Source organism: Cajanus cajan, chromosome 4 (genome assembly GCF_000230855.2).
Source record: "Cajanus cajan strain Asha chromosome 4, NIPB_CcT2T_4, whole genome shotgun sequence".
Lineage (NCBI taxonomy): Eukaryota > Viridiplantae > Streptophyta > Magnoliopsida > Fabales > Fabaceae > Cajanus > Cajanus cajan.
The window spans coordinates 79,188,540-79,205,631 of NC_138520.1; the positions used below are offsets into that span (position 1 = coordinate 79,188,540).

At 31.5% G+C, this 17,092-nt stretch overlaps 1 protein-coding gene across 1 annotated transcript; it reads left to right on the plus strand.

Moving 5' to 3' along the window:
- The first annotated feature begins 5,235 nt into the window (after positions 1-5,235).
- Positions 5,236-9,631, plus strand: LOC109801770 (uncharacterized). The gene is made up of 3 exons (XM_020362898.3): positions 5,236-6,581; positions 7,462-9,128; positions 9,212-9,631. The coding sequence occupies exons 1-2, from the start codon at positions 5,417-5,419 to the stop codon at positions 9,087-9,089; spliced, it is 2,793 nt and encodes a 930-aa protein (XP_020218487.2). The 5' UTR covers positions 5,236-5,416; the 3' UTR covers positions 9,090-9,128; positions 9,212-9,631.
- Positions 9,632-17,092: the final 7,461 nt, after the last annotated feature.

The following is a 17,092-nucleotide window of genomic DNA, read 5'->3' on the forward strand; positions in this document are numbered from 1 at the left end:
AGTGTCAACTTTTGCTAGTTACCGTTGGCCTGATTTACATTTTTCTTATAATGTTCTTTGAGATAATTTTATACATACATATGACTTCAAAGAGATAATGGTATACTAAAAGTTTTATTATTTATCACATAATGACATAGATTATTTTTTATTGGACTTAAGCATGATAACGGAAAGAAATTCATGGGAATTTAAAGAATTTCTTTTCTAAATACGTTTCAATTAATTAAATTTAGACAAGGTGATTCATATGATCATAGATAATTTAGAATTATATTGATTGTGCCTTAAGGCTACACTCTTCAATAATATGTGTCATGTGTTAAAACGATAATGATATATCTATTTTTAGTATTGCATCTAAATCCTAGGGACATATTTGCAAGTTTATTATATTTAATTTTTAAGTTTTTATTGAAATGTTATCTCCCTTATTCTATGAGATTCCTAATTTTGACACGTGGATGAAACATATTTATTAAAACATGCACCAAAAGAAAAATCTTATGAGTTAATTAAACCTTACTTGATATCGATCTTTTTATGCTTTCGGAATCATCTTAATGCATTTTTGGGTTAGAGATATGTCTCCTACTTCACCTTATTAATAAAATTGTCTTGTATAAAAAACCAGAAGTTTTATAAAAGAAAAAAAAATAATTTTACAACAAAATATCAGTAATTTAATTTCTAAAATTGTGCACATAAATAATTGTCTATGGCAGGCCAACCATACATGCTGGGTACATGTTCGAGGGGATATTTGCTGAAGTTACTGATCATGAACTATTAATATTTGTAGTATTCTAAACAGATCACGAATAACATAACAAAAAGACAAAAGAGAACCGTAGACCAGATAACTTTTGTTGAAATCCAAGCAAGAAATAGGCACACACATGCATGTTTACTCCCTTACGTTACAGAATTGGAAAATCATGTCGACCCTATATCCAGATAATAAGTGGAATATATATAGTGGATAATTGTCCTTTGAATGCATGTTGGGGATGTTTATTTATTTAATTTTTCTCAATTTGCAAGAAACGGATCTCATTGAAAATTGGTAATAAGTTTAACTCCTAATTCCCTGATCTCCATTGAAAATGGGTTAACAAAATTTTAATTAAACTTTATTATGACCTAAATAAAAACTTTAAATTATAAAACCCGAGAAATCAATTTTACAATTTTAAAACTGGTTTGGTTTTAGTAATGAATTTGGTCAAAACATTGAATATATTGAGATCATAATGGTGGATAAACAATAATACGAACTACATCATGTGGCTCAAAGAGTCTAGGAATTAACAACTGATCATAATAGAAATTAAGGAGGAAAATCACCATGCGGCCTTTTGAAGAGATTGATCCGAGTCAAGTTCTTAAAATCATATGGTTAATTTATAATAATACTATAGAGATTTGAATTTGCACGAGATTAGACTTTTCATTTTTCAACTGCATGATATAGATAAAGCTGAGAACCTAAGCAATATTAATTAACGTGATTCGCGTGATTTTCTTTCTTTCTTTGGGTATAGAACGCGTAATGCTAAACAATCTCTACAAGTTGAGCAAAACATTTCTGCAAAACGCAAATAAGCGAACCCTTGAACTTTGGTAACCTATTTTAAATTGTTGTGTGTGCTTTATTTGATGATATAGTTCACTTTATTGTTATTCTAGGGTTAAATTCTTTGCTTCCTAAGATGAGTTGAGAAAACATTATCTGCAAGGAAACTTCCAAAAGTGAGTAGCGACCCTTTTTTTTTTTTTTACTATTAATTATTTTTTTAGTTTTCGATAATTAATGAGTGATAATAAATTATTAAGTATGCATATGAAAAATGCGAACGTGAGAACGATATGTAGTTAAGTATTCTAAAATGGAAAAGTAATTATTCATAAGATGAGCGTGGCCACATGGAGATTGGCATAATTGGTGGTGTTGAAAATATGAACATCACTACGTGGGGATTCCACATGGAAGCAAGAATATTAATTCAAATATATATTAATCGAGTGGATGGGTTATAACTATTTTCGCGGCGTAATACGATCAGATCCTGATCAGAAAAGTTTTTTTTTTTTTTCGTCATATCATTTTTAATTTTATCCTTTTTCTGGGCATATTCTCTTTTTAATATTTTTCCATGCATTAACATCTTTTGAAACTAATATATAAAATAAATAAATAAAAACAAATCAATATAATTAAGACTAGTGACTATATGCAATTATCAACCAGTCTGGCATTAGGCAATATCATATATATATATTGCATCTCTTGATGCCAAATTAAATCTGAAACGGCCAATGTGAAATTCAACGCTTATATGTAGATAATTAATAATAAAAAAACATAAATTGGAGTGTGGATTTAAATAAGTAAAGTGATGTGATAACTATGTTAATTAAAAATATGTATAAATTGAATTTTTGCAATATAAAATGAAAAAATGCAGGTATACGTATTTTATAAAATTTTAAAATATTGGATTTTCATTATCAATCTTTTTCTAATATATGCATTTTATTTCACTCTTGAAAATCCAGTCAATTCAATAATTGTCCTTATTTATGTATGACCCGCCTCCAACTAAACCTAAGCTATGATTCACAAATCACAACTCGACAAATTTTAATTTTTGTTACTTTTTTCTGAAGTATTTTTACCTTTTTTAAAATGTGAATTTATTCCTTTGAATTACAGTCTACAAAGTACAAAGACCAGAATCTCATTATATAAGTGACACTTTCAAAACCCAAACATCATTCTTCTCCGAAAACTCGCAATTCACATATAATATAGTATAAATTTCTTATTAATTAGTTCCCAATTAATGCCCAAATTTTTAGCTAGTAAGTGTCTCCTTTATGCACTTTACTTCAGGATATCATGACAGAATAGAAAATATCATAATTAATATTTATTGAAACATAATAATTAACTTTTCAATAATTATATATGATAATTAAGTTGGAATATACAGTTATTATAAAGTTTTAGTAAATGTACTATATTACATTAGTTAGGACTTGGGAGTATTTAAGAAATATTTCAATTTGGTAGACAAGTTATATATATAAAACTACTATGATCAAAAAATAAGAATGCCTATACCATGTATAAAACAAAATTATGGATCATATACATATACGCTAGAAGCCTAGAACAATATACATATATCGTATCAAATCCATGTCCGTTTCTCATCAAAGTGCAGTCACTGAACACTACAGTTCAGTGGGTTAATTATTTCAAGTCTTCGTAATTGTTAATAACCTTGTTTTACCAGTACACCTAAACCTCAGAATTTTGCAACATTATAGATAAATGGAGTGGTCCTCAGAGTGACTTTTAACATAATTAGCTCTTTTGAAAGACACACTCTTTCTTTGACTTTCTCTAATTTTATCCTACAATTAATAGCTCCTACATCTTATAAGTATAAAACAGGACACAACACTATCACATCCTTAACTTAATACCTCCACCGATCTATTCTGACTATAGTATTTAATTAATATTATGAAACTAAAGAATTTAATTTGCCCAAATCAAATATAATGATCAGATGGTTTACTTTTCCACAGATAACTATTGCTGGAAATTCGATTGATCCAGAGACGTAATGTTACACGGCATTGACTGGCATTAAGAATAAAAGAAAAGAGGACGAAAGAAAGGGACTAACATGGTTCTTAATTAGAATATGCATGGTAAATTGGTAATAGTACCTAGCCGCACATGGGGACATATGAAAAATTTGAATTGTATGTCACTTAAAGTAAAGCTTTATACATTTTTTTTTTTTTACAAATAATAAAGATAAGAAAAGAAGAATGTGAAATAACATGTGGAATATATAATGGGGGGAGAGAGAGATAAAATGCTGTATAATTTTAATTATTAGATGAATATACATTCTCATTTCCATGACGTGTGTACATACGGTTCATTTTGAAATAGTTCCGTCCGTTCTTGTACAAAGCCGACACTCAATTATTGAATGCTATGCATTGTGCAAATAAAACTATTTCAGTTTGTCGATCGCACGCGTCCAGAAAATTTCCATGTGACCAATTAAAGAAGGCATTAAGGAAATGATTTATATATAGAATACCCTCTGTTACTGATAATTAATTATATACATATAATAATAATTATGATTGGACATGCAGGTCCAGGAAATGATTAAAAAGTGTGATTTTCGTGAAGATAAATAAGGGCATAGCTAAGTTTTACGGTGGAAGAAGAAAAAAACAATCGTCTGGAAATAGTTTGTTAGTCAATTTACCTGCAAAAGCTGCAGTACACTTGATGCTGGTGTTTCAAGAACACGTATACCATCATTTCAAAAATAGCACGCTGCATGCTTAAGAAAATTATTAATTGAAAGCTAGAGATAAAAGAGATGAAAACACTTTTGAGCCAGTTGGTGGAGATGAAGTTGCACTCGCTACCGTTCTAACTTATCTAATTATGTCTCTTCTTGAAAATATATATATTCCTCTATATTAATTCATGTATTTGAATTATGGCATGTCAAAACCTGAAAGTAATCTTTTCTTAAAATCAACCAAAACCAAACATATCCATAAACAGTTTAAATTATATATTAAAGTGATACATAAATACCATGTTACTTTTGGGAAACTGAGAAAATGTAGAAGCTTAATATTTCTAACGTATAGTTTTATACTTTTATCTGCATGGTGGCCCCACGAACATTGTCAAATGGCAAAATAAGGGATTGCACACATGATTATTATCAAAAGTTGCAATGGCTGCTGCAATTACTCGAACAAATCAAATTCGCACGACCCTCTCATGGATTTCCTCGGAACAATATAATAGAAAACAGGTAGAAATGAAAAAGGATGAAAAAAGCATGCATGTATTTTGAAATTTCTTAGTCAAGAGAGGCAACTGAGCAGCTGGTAGCATTATTTGCGAACCTTTTGCTTTATTATTGTGTAGAGTAGACGCTGATTTATATTTAAGAGTTGTTAGAATTTCAATTAAAAAAGATGAGTTAGTTGGAATGGAGCCATTTGGAGAAATATAACAAAATGGAATTAACATATAGTACATATAAAAAAAAAAGTCATCAGGCCAGCTGGGAAGCTTCATTTAACGCATTAAAATTAAAATGGTATCAACTAGACATAAGAATTGGTCCCTCGTTACAGCTTCCACTCTGTGTAATGGTTCCACTATAAATATGCATTTGATACAGCTTTCTTAGTCATCACTAAATCAACAAGGATATTTGATCATAAACATTGAGGGTCCTTCTACTCATGACCGCCGGTAGCTGTGACCCTAGAAAGGGTCTTCTTAGGCCACAAATGGCCATCGCATTGGCCATTGTCTTGGTTTCCTTGAATGTAGCAGCTGTGGCAGGTGATGCTTACACTTACTCTTCACCACCTCCTCCTTCTCCTTCACCACCACCACCATATGAGCACAAGGATCCTTATTATCAATACAAGTCTCCACCTCCACCCTCTCCATCCCCTCCACCACCTTATGAGTACAAGTCTCCACCACCACCCTCTCCTTCACCTCCACCACCATACTACTACAAATCTCCACCACCACCCTCTCCCTCACCCCCACCACCATACTACTACAAATCCCCACCACCACCCTCTCCCTCACCTCCTCCACCATATTACTACAAATCTCCTCCACCACCTTCTCCCTCACCTCCACCTCCATACTACTACAAGTCTCCCCCCCCCACCTGATCCCTCACCGCCACCACCATACTATTACAAGTCCCCACCACCACCTTCACCCTCGCCGCCGCCACCATACTACTATAAATCTCCACCACCACCCTCTCCCTCACCCCCACCACCATACTACTACAAATCTCCACCACCACCCTCTCCTTCACCCCCACCACCATACTACTACAAATCTCCACCACCACCCTCTCCTTCACCTCCACCTCCTTACTACTACAAGTCTCCCCCACCACCCTCTCCCTCACCTCCACCTCCATACTACTACAAATCTCCCCCACCACCTGATCCCTCACCACCACCTCCTTACTACTACAAGTCCCCACCACCACCTTCACCCTCACCACCTCCACCATATTACTACAAGTCTCCACCACCACCTTCACCATCACCACCACCACCATACTATTACAAGTCTCCTCCCCCACCTGAAAAGTCTCCAGCTCCAAAGCCCTACTACTACAAATCTCCTCCTCCTCCATCTCCCTCACCCCTTCCTCCTTATTACTACAAGTCCCCACCACCTCCTTCACCATCTCCATCTCCAAAGCCTTACTACTACAAATCTCCACCACCTCCTTCACCATCTCCTCCCCATGTACCTTACTACTATAAATCTCCACCTCCACCGTCTCCTAAGCCTCAACCACCCTATTATTATACCTCTCCTCCTCCACCGGTAGTGTATACTCCATACCCACACCCTCACCCTCACCCATATCACCACCCATTGATCGTTAAGGTTGTGGGCAAAGTGTATTGCTACAGATGCTATGACTGGAAATACCCCGAAAAATCACACAACAAGAAACACCTCAAAGGTATGGACAGACAATACATTCACTTTTTTATTATTATTATTATTTCATTATGATACATGGACAATAACAATATCATTTCCGATTCAAACGTTTTATGTTTCAGTAATATTTAACTGCATTTATTTTTTCTTCAATATTTATCTGGAGACGTGAACTACCCTTTTCTATGTTACTTTCATTAATTGTTCCTCGTCTGGCTCATATGTTTTTTGTTTGTATAATTCTGTCAATATCGTCATGTGCGTGTCGTTGTGTCCTATGGAATTTCAACTAGATTTTTATATATAACTGTTATTTTTAATCCAGATACAATATTCTTATTAGAATATTTTATGTATATTTTTCTATTATTCTGTTATTATATATATCACTTGTTTTATTCAATATTTCTCTCTCTTCGGTATAGTATTATTTAGTCAACAAATTTTATAATTATTATTTTAATTTAAAAATGAACGTGTTTGTAGTTTAAGAAATATTTAACTATATCATTTTCAGAATCTTGATCTATGCCAACTAAAGCAAATGATAACCTACACATATAATACATATTAAAGTACGTACCATTAATGCCTATTTAAAATTGAAAATCGATCAGTTTTATGTAAATAATTTTAGTTGCCATTTCAATATAAGTACAAATTGTTGTTAAAAAATATTTTTTCATCATAATCAGATTTTTCTTATATAATCAAAAGCCAATCAATGTGACAAGGGTAGCTTCTACATGTTAATTAATTTTTTGTTATCTAAACATTAAATAAAACATTAATTAATTTTAGTTTTCTTTTATTTTTTTTAAACAAAGTAATGTTACCTAGTGTAAACTAAAAGATAAACATTTTACACGGGTGATTCACACATTTTACATAATCGTTAGGTGCCACGGTCGAAGTGACATGTGATGTTGGGAGCAAGACCATAAAGGCTTATGGTAAAACTAAGAGCAATGGAAAGTACAGCATCAGTGTTGAAGGCTTTGACTATGTCAAATATGGAGCCACAGTCTGCAAGGCCAAACTCCATGCTCCTCCCAAGGACTCACCATGCAACATACCCACCAAGTTGAATGAGGGAACCGAGTTGAAGGTTAAGTCCAAGGATAAGTATGAAGTTGTATTGAAGGCTAAGCCATTTGCTTATGCTCCCGAAAAGCCTTACGATTGTAAAAAGCCGAAGCCTTCACCTACTCCTTATCACAAACCATACTATTACAACTCTCCCCCACCACCTTCACCCGCACCATACTACCCACCTTATTACTACAAAAGTCCTCCTCCACCATCACCCTCTCCTCCTCCTCCCTATTACTACAAGAGCCCACCACCACCATCACCATCCCCACCTCCACCCTACTATTACAAATCCCCTCCCCCTCCTCCCAAAGAACCATATCATCCTCCTTACTACTACAAGAGTCCCCCTCCACCTTCACCTTCCCCTCCTCCTCCATATTACTACAAATCTCCTCCACCACCTAAAGAAATATCACACCCTCCATACTACTACAAATCACCACCCCCACCATCACCTTCTCCTCCTCCTCCATACTATTACAAATCACCACCACCACCATCACCATCTCCACCTCCACCTTACTATTATCAATCTCCCCCTCCACCTAAGAAATTGCCAGAACCACACCATCCTTATTACTATAAGTCTCCACCTCCACCATCCCCATCACCACCACCTCCCTACTACTACAAATCACCTCCCCCACCATCTCCCTCACCACCACCACCCTACTACTACAAGTCACCTCCACCACCATCCCCATCACCACCACCTCCCTACTACTACAAGTCACCTCCTCCACCATCCCCATCACCACCACTTCCCTACTACTACAAGTCACCTCCTCCACCATCTCCATCACCACCACCTCCCTACTACTACAAGTCTCCTCCACCACCAGATCCATCACCACCACCTCCCTACTACTACAAGTCTCCTCCACCACCATCCCCATCACCGCCACCTCCTTACTACTACAAGTCTCCACCACCACCATCCCCATCACCTCCACCTCCCTACTATTACAAGTCACCTCCTCCGCCATCCCCATCACCACCACCTCCCTACTACTACAAGTCTCCTCCTCCACCATCTCCATCACCACCTCCTCCATACTATTACAAGTCTCCCCCACCACCAGATCCATCACCACCACCTCCATACTACTACAAGTCACCACCACCACCATCTCCATCACCGCCACCTCCATATTACTACAAGTCACCCCCACCACCATCTCCATCACCGCCACCTCCTTACTATTACAAGTCACCCCCACCACCATCTCCATCACCGCCACCACCCTACTACTACAAGTCACCTCCACCTCCATCACCTTCTCCACCACCTCCTTATTATTACAAGAGTCCTCCTCCACCATCTCCCACTCCTCATCCTCCCTATTACTACAAATCTCCTCCACCACCAACCAAGTCTCCTCCACCACCGGTTTACATCTATGCTTCCCCTCCACCTCCCATCTACAAGTAAGCTTTGAATTATGCAGAAGCACCAACCACGACAAGTCATGTAAGTTATTGATCAATAGATTAATATTTTTCGATGCACATTTATAAATTCTGAAAGTATTGAAAACTTTTATTTTATTTCAGGTTTTAGTATTCGTTGTGGAATAAAGTCAAGTTCCAGTTGGAGCAGAGTTAAGCATCTAATTTGTTATACAAGTTCTTTGAATAAGAGTCTGAATGTATCGTCTCTAAGTTACAATCTGCATGACTCGAATGAGGTTTCTTCTATTTATTTGGTGGCCATCTTCCACATCCTATGCTTACTAAGTTCAAGTGAGCGACAAATGAAAACAAGGGAGCAAGATTTGAAATGTTGATGCCAATGCAGGATGCTTTTAGAGATCTCTTCTATTTGTTTCTTTGTAGATTAATATATTCGATCATGTATGATTGCATTCAAATTATTGTGAAATTCTTTTAATTATATCTTCTTGTATTGTTTGCCATGAAATTGTCAATATTTTGACGTAAAAACAATGCACAATAATTTGCATATCCCCTAAATCTAATTCGTGTTTATACTCCAAATAAAGCACATATACACTACTTACTGCAATTTCAAGTGTCTCCACGTGAAAACGTATATAGAAATACTTTCAAACTAACTTCAAATAACTTGTGTTTAATTAAAAATGTAAAAAATAAATATTGTTAATGAATCTATAAATAAATAAATTAAAAAAGAGTCATTTGTTAATATTTTTACTAATAAAAATATCATTTTAAATTTAATTAATATTTTAATTGACTCAATTTATCACTATTAATAATGATTTCATTGATGGTCTTGAGAGACAAAAATAAACTTTTTTTCAATTATAAGAACAAAAATATCAAATTTAAGTGACTAATAATAAATATAATTAAAATTTAAAAGATTGGAAATATATTTAAACTTTTATGAAATTAAAAATAGATAATTATGTTAATGTAATTATTTCATTCTTTAAAATTAAATTTATACAAATATATAAATAAGTATATATATATATATATATATATATATAGTATATTTGACACAACTTTGCTATTTAGCTAGTTAATAGTTTATAAAAAAAGTAGTTTATATAACATATTTATAAAATATAAATTATAAATTATAAAAATAGTTAAAGAAATTCAAATATATAAAAATTGATAAATAAAAATAACATATAATAATAATAATATAATTTATCTCTTAATTTATATCCTTATTTATCTATTATATATATATATATATATATATATATATATATATATATGAGGGGATTATAATTACACTGGTGTAATTTTTACCAAGTGTTATACCACTCAATAATTTTATATTAAATGTGAATTTTGTAAATCCAACCGTTAGATTGAAAGTTCATATCACTTTATATGTGTATATCAAATTTTTTAAAAATTGAACAACAATTTGTAGGTGACAAAGTGTTCATATTTTAGTATATTTTGAAATGAATATATTACGTCAATTTTATTTTATAAAAATGAAATATCAAATCATCTTAGAGTAATATAAAATTTTGTATATATGATCTAAGATATATTAACTTTCAATTCAACGGTTGAATTTACAAAATTCGTATTTAATATAAAGTTATTAAGCGGTATAACACTTAGTAAAAGTTACACCGGTGTTATTATAACCCCTCTATATATATATATCAGCAAATTAAAATTGAAAATAAATATTTATGTAAAACTTTAATATTAATAATGTTAAACTTATATAGTTATATAAACAAATAATTTTTATATATAATATGACACAATTTTATTAATTAATTAGGTGTTAACCGGCAAAACATGTCAAAGTTAAAAAGTTAGTTAATGAAATGTGAGAAAATTTAAAAAACAAATATGCAATTTAATTTCATTGTCATGTCATTACGAACATGACAAGATCAACATTTATATATTTTGTCATCAGTCTAAGTAATCACGTCATTGCTTTATTAGTTAACAATAATTGATGTGTTAGATTAATAATTAATAACCAATGTAATACATAACGTGAATATTTACTAACTTCATCAACCTTTTTTAAAATTTTAATTGTATTAAGATTTTTCTTGGAGACCTTTATTACATTAAAGCTATCATATATCCATGTATTTTGTCAAAATTGAAATCTTAATTGTATTAAGACTATCTCGTATTTATCCCAAAAATTAGTTTCTCTCAAAACTTTGATTTTATTAAAATTATCTTTTTTAACTTTTATTTTTAAATTCAATACTCTAACTTGAGAATTTAAAATTTGAGAATTAACTAAAATAACATTGGTAATCAACTAATAGTTTGACATAGCTATTAATAATTAACAAGGTATTAAAATTTTAAAAAACTGATAATAAAGCCAATTAACTTAATCCAATCTAAATTATATCAAATATTATTAATTTAATAATTATAATATGATTTATGTATTAGTAGGTTATGAGATAATTCATTATTAGTTTCATTTTTTTAAATGGGATTTTCATTCTTTTCCCTTTTTTAGTTTTAGCCCAAACTATATATAATTATAAATTAATAATTATAATGTGATTTATGTATTAGTAGCTATTTTTTAAAATGGGATTCTCATTCTTTTACCTTTTTTAGATTTAACCACCAAATGTCATCTTTTATTTGATATTTCATGTTGTATTTAATTTGTTTGATTTTTTCTTTCAAAAAAATTTAAAATATAAGAATATTTCTACTAATCATGTTAGTTGGATATAAAAAATTTACTTAAAAAATAATGAATTCAACACAACTTAAACTATATTTTTTTAATCGTATTAGGTTTTAAATTAAATAAACCAAATTCAACTCAATTACACACTTCGATAACTAATATACCTTTAGAAACTAAAGTTTATCGTCACAACTGAAATATTCATCAGTTGCCAAGTGGTCAATCTTTTTAATGGCAAAACTTTTAAAGTAAAATTATAAAAGTCAACAAAATTTTAATATATATGCATATATGATCGGATTACACTATAAACAAAAATATGTTTTATGTTTCCTCAAATATGAATTCTTTATTAAATTGCGAAGTTTTTTTCCTGGGAAATTTTGGCTCATAAACGCTAGAATTAATGGTATAGATTTTTTTTGGAAGGAATTAACGGTATATATTTTTTTCTGTGCTATATTAATTTGTTAAAGTAATTACTTATTGTTATAGTTTATCATATTTTCTTTTATGTGCTACATTTCATTTCTCTCCCATCTAACAATTCTCTGCAACTTATTTGCTCTCTCTGCATCGAGCTATATTCTTCCATTGGAGCTTCTGCTTTGAGTTTAGGATTTTTACCCGATTCCTCGCTAAAAATTCAAACTATCACAATTGGTACCACGAGCTTCGACTTGGTGCTTTGCCTATGGCCAACTCTATCCTCAGCCAAATGACCATCATTGCCAACTTGGAGAAGAAAATCGACAAAAAACATGCTCAATGCTTGACTGTAGCGAGGACCTTTCAACTAACAACAATAACAATCCTTACATGGAGGAAAGTGACAAGACCCATGACAGTTATTGGGATGCACAGTAAAAAACAACTACATATTTTGTTGGATAGTGGAAGTACACACAAGTACACATCATTTCCAAGATTTGGATGTTGTTCGCCCGATAGTCCACCTGTTCCACCATCATAGTATGATATTGTCCGCTTTGGGCCCAAGCCCGCACGGTTTTGTTTTTGGGCTCCTTCCCAAAAGGCCTCATACTATGTGGAATGGTGGACACTTATAAACTAGCCAATGTTCCTTCATTTTACCGATGTGGGACTTGGGATGAATCCCAACAGATGTAACAAAAAATTTGGGGTGTAAATTAGATTGTGTGTTGATTATAGAAGGCTCAACCAACATATTATCAATGACAGGTTTTCATTCCTCTTATTGAAGATCTAATGGATGAATTAGGTGACTCCACTATTTTTCAAAACTAGACTTCAGTCTAACTATCATCAATCAATTATGGAAGGAGGAAAGGACCACAAAACTGCATTCAAGACTCATGTGAGCCATTTTGAGCATTTTGTGATACCTTTTGAGTTCACTAATGCGTACATGTTTCTTTTCGGTCCTTAATGAATCACATTTTTCATCCATTCTTAAAGAAAGTTTGTTATCATTTTTTTAATGATGTTTTAATAATTTACAGTTCCACAATTGGAGATCATGTGATTCCTCTAGAGTTTGTTTTCCAACTCCTCATAAATGAACACCTTTATCTCAAGAAGGAGAATTATTGTTTTGCTACTACCAAGGTTGAGTATCTTGGTCGATTTATCACTCGAGTGGGGGTGTCCATCCTTCCAAGATTCAAGCAGTCCGTGATTGGCCATTGACTACTAATATTGAGAGGTTTTTTGGAATTAGTGGGATATTATCAGAGATTTGTGAGGGACTTTGGCAAAATTGCAAAACCCTTGACAGACATGTTGAAAAAGAATAACTTTGGTTGGAATGAGAATTCTATTACTGCATTTCATAGTTTGAAACAAGCTCTCATCACAACACCTGTACTAGCTCTCCCCAATTTCTCCAAAACCTTTATGGTTGAGACTGATGCTTCTACAAAAGGTATTAGGGTAATTTTGATGCAGGATAAACATCCTATAGCTTACATGAGCAAAATGGAATTGTTAGCCATTGTGTATGCAATCCAAAAATGGGGAGCTCATTTATTGTAGGGACCTTTCATCATTAAAACTGACTAGAAAAGCATCAAATTCCTTTTGGAGTCGAGGCTTAATACCCCATTCCAACAAGTTTGGATGTCTAAACTAATGGGGTTTGAGTTTGGGATTCAATGTAAAGAAGGTGTTGCAAATGTAGTTGTTGATGCCTTGTTTAGAAATATTGGGGTTGAGTTGTTGCCAATGTTGTTAGATAATGCTCAAACAGGGTAGTTAGAGAAAATCAAAGCTTCTTGGAGTGCAAATTTAAGTGTGCAGAAGTTGGTTTTTGAGTTACAACAAGATGCCCATTCTCACCCCAAATTCACTTGTCATAGGGGTGACTAAGACGATAGGGAAAGCTTGTCATGGGGCTGACCAAAAATTGAAGTTATTGATTTTCAATTGGTTACACGACTCTCCTTTTGGTGGACACTCAATAAAAGAAGTTACTGTAGTAAGGGTGAAATCTCTTTAATATTGGAAGGGTATGTCTAAAGATATTCAGCACTATGTTAGCAAGTGTGATGTGTGTCAAAGAGATGCAATCCAAATTTGACAGCATATCTTGGACTCTTGCAACCTTTACCTATTCCTTCTAAGGTCAGGGATGCGATTAGTATGGATTTTTATGAAGGGTTACCATCCTCCACTGACAAACAAGTCATTTTTTGTGGTTGTGGAATAAGTAAGCTTTGAATTATGCATCCACGATAAGTCATGTAAGGTATTAATCCTAAAATTGATTAATACCTATTTGATGTACATTTATAAATCTTTGAGTATTGAAAACTTTTCTTTTATTTCAGGTTCTAGTATTCATTGTGGAATAAAGCTAAGTTTCATTTTGAGTAGAGTTAAGCATCAAATTGTTGTCCAAGTTCATTGAATAAGAATATGAATGCATCGTCTTTAAGCTACAATCTTCATGATTCGAATGAGGCTGCTTCTATTTATTTCGTGGCCATCTTGTATACATCATGTGCTTATTAAGTTCAAGTGAGAAACAAATCAAAATGAGAAAGCAAGATTTGAAATGTTGATGGCGATGCAATCTACTTTTAGCAAGATCTCTTTTTTATTTGTTTCTTTGTAGATTAATATATTCGATCATGTATGATTGCATTCAAATTATTGTAAAATTCATTTAATTATATTCCTTGTGTTGTTTGCCATAAAGTTGTCAATATACTTTGACGTAAAAATGGAACTTAATAATTTGCATATCCCCTAAATCTAGTTCGTATTTTTTCTCAAAGTATATAAGTTACTGTAATTTCAGATATCTCTAAGTAAAACCAATATAGAAAGACATACTAACTAATTTTAAATAATTAATTGTTGTGTTCAATTATTAACTATTTTAAAACAAATGTATAGCTTTGAAAATAGTTGTGTAAATGAAAATATATAGCCTTGAATGTATTTTTTTTTTATGTGAATGAATGTATATAAAATATATTTATATTGTGGAATTGGCTGGCAAAGTGTAACAATTATCTTTAAAGGTGTAATTATGTTATGTCATTTATTAAGGGAAATTATTTATTTCGGTACTGTTTTTTTTTTATATAAAAAAAAAACCTGGTAGTAGTACCAAAAATTATTTTCTAAAAAAATTATTTTTCTAAATTGGTTCTCACCTCAATTGATGTAAATATTGGACATTTTCTAATTGACTCTCAATTAATCTAAAAATTACCTTTCTATATCAAATTTGAAATTATTCTAGAAAATACCTACCTTCTATATAAGTTTATTCTACATGACTACATCCCTGAATACGATATAGAAAAAAATAAATAATTGTGGTTTTTTTTTGTATTATTTAGATATTTAGATAAATTATTATAATCATAATTTCTTGTAACTAATATTTACGCATTAATGAAAAACAAAATTAGTAATTTCACTTGAGTTAAAAATAAGGAGGTTAAATAATATCAGAGAAAAAAATAGCTAATATCGACTTTAACAAAACTAAATTAATGATTTTATTTTAATTTAAGGTTAAAGAATAAGTGGAATAAGGGACGAGCGGATAAAAAAGTTAAGAGAAATTATAAAATTTTATAAAATACATGATCATTTTTTTTATAATGTTTATAGTAAGTTTTGGAGTTACAATGTAATATGATTTTTTAAATAATTTTTTTATTGAATTAATTAAAAGGTTAATGTAATGCCTAAATAATGAATGTTTAATGCTTTTTAAACAATTAAGAGATTATTGTTGTAAAAAATTATAAATTATTATAAGATAAAATAATGTGTATAATTTTATGAAACTTCAAGCGAGTATACTCTTTAAGGAAGTAAATGATAATTTATCACTTTATATTAATTCATCCGATAAATTATTTAGAGTAAATTACATTAATATCTCTTAAAATTTGTTAATATTATATATGTATTCTCTACTTTTTTTTCTTTCGCAACAATATTCTAAAAATTCGTCTTAAATTAATGTAACTCGATCGAAGATAAATAAAATTTAATTAAGAACTATTTTTATCAAGAATTCAATTTAGATATTATCTGAAAGACTTGATCTTATATTTAATATTATACAAAATACTTTAACTTTTTTTAACTCGTTATATATACACTTTCTCCCATACAAACTTAGTTAATTCCGTTTATTTTTTTACTCACGTGGTTTTTAATGAAATTCAAGAACAAAATTATCTTTATTTCCTTCATTTAAAATTTGGCACCGTCAAAATAATCCAGAAGGAATTATATACACATTATTCGTGAAGAATGTTTAAACCCATTTAGTTGTTTAAGTGAATTTCGTTAATTGTTTAGATTGAGTTTCACAAATGGTTTTTGTGTTTTATTTTGTTAATATGTTGCCATGCATTTGAATTTGAACCGTTCTTTTCAATAAATTCCCATTAACATTCATGCGAAGAAGTGAGACATTATATGGGTGTTATGTTTAGGAGGTACATGTGTAAACCTCGTAATGTTAGGGTGTACATATGTAATAGCTTTAATATATATATGTAATCGCCAAACAAAAAATAATTAAAAAAAGTAGATGGACAACTAACAATAGTAGAGTAGGGTACCAAAGTAATGTTTTCAAATGGAGGAGGTGCATGCGTAATTACAATAAATTTCAGGGGTGTTATTTGTAATTACATCAATTATTTATAACAATAAATTCTTAACATGATTTCATAAATATTTATTAAAAAATCTTACGATAATAAAAAAAATGCAATAGTAACAAAACTCCAAAAGAAAGAAACTCTGCAATCACTTCTGCATTTCAGCCACAAAGA

Excerpts from the sequence above, each read along its gene's own strand:
- LOC109801770 (XM_020362898.3), top strand. The coding sequence starts at position 5,417 with ATGCTTACACTTACTCTTCACCACCTCCTCCTTCTCCTTCACCACCAC. Across the intron at positions 6,582-7,461 it reads CAACAAGAAACACCTCAAAG|GTGCCACGGTCGAAGTGACA; the intron begins GTATGGACAGAC and ends CATAATCGTTAG.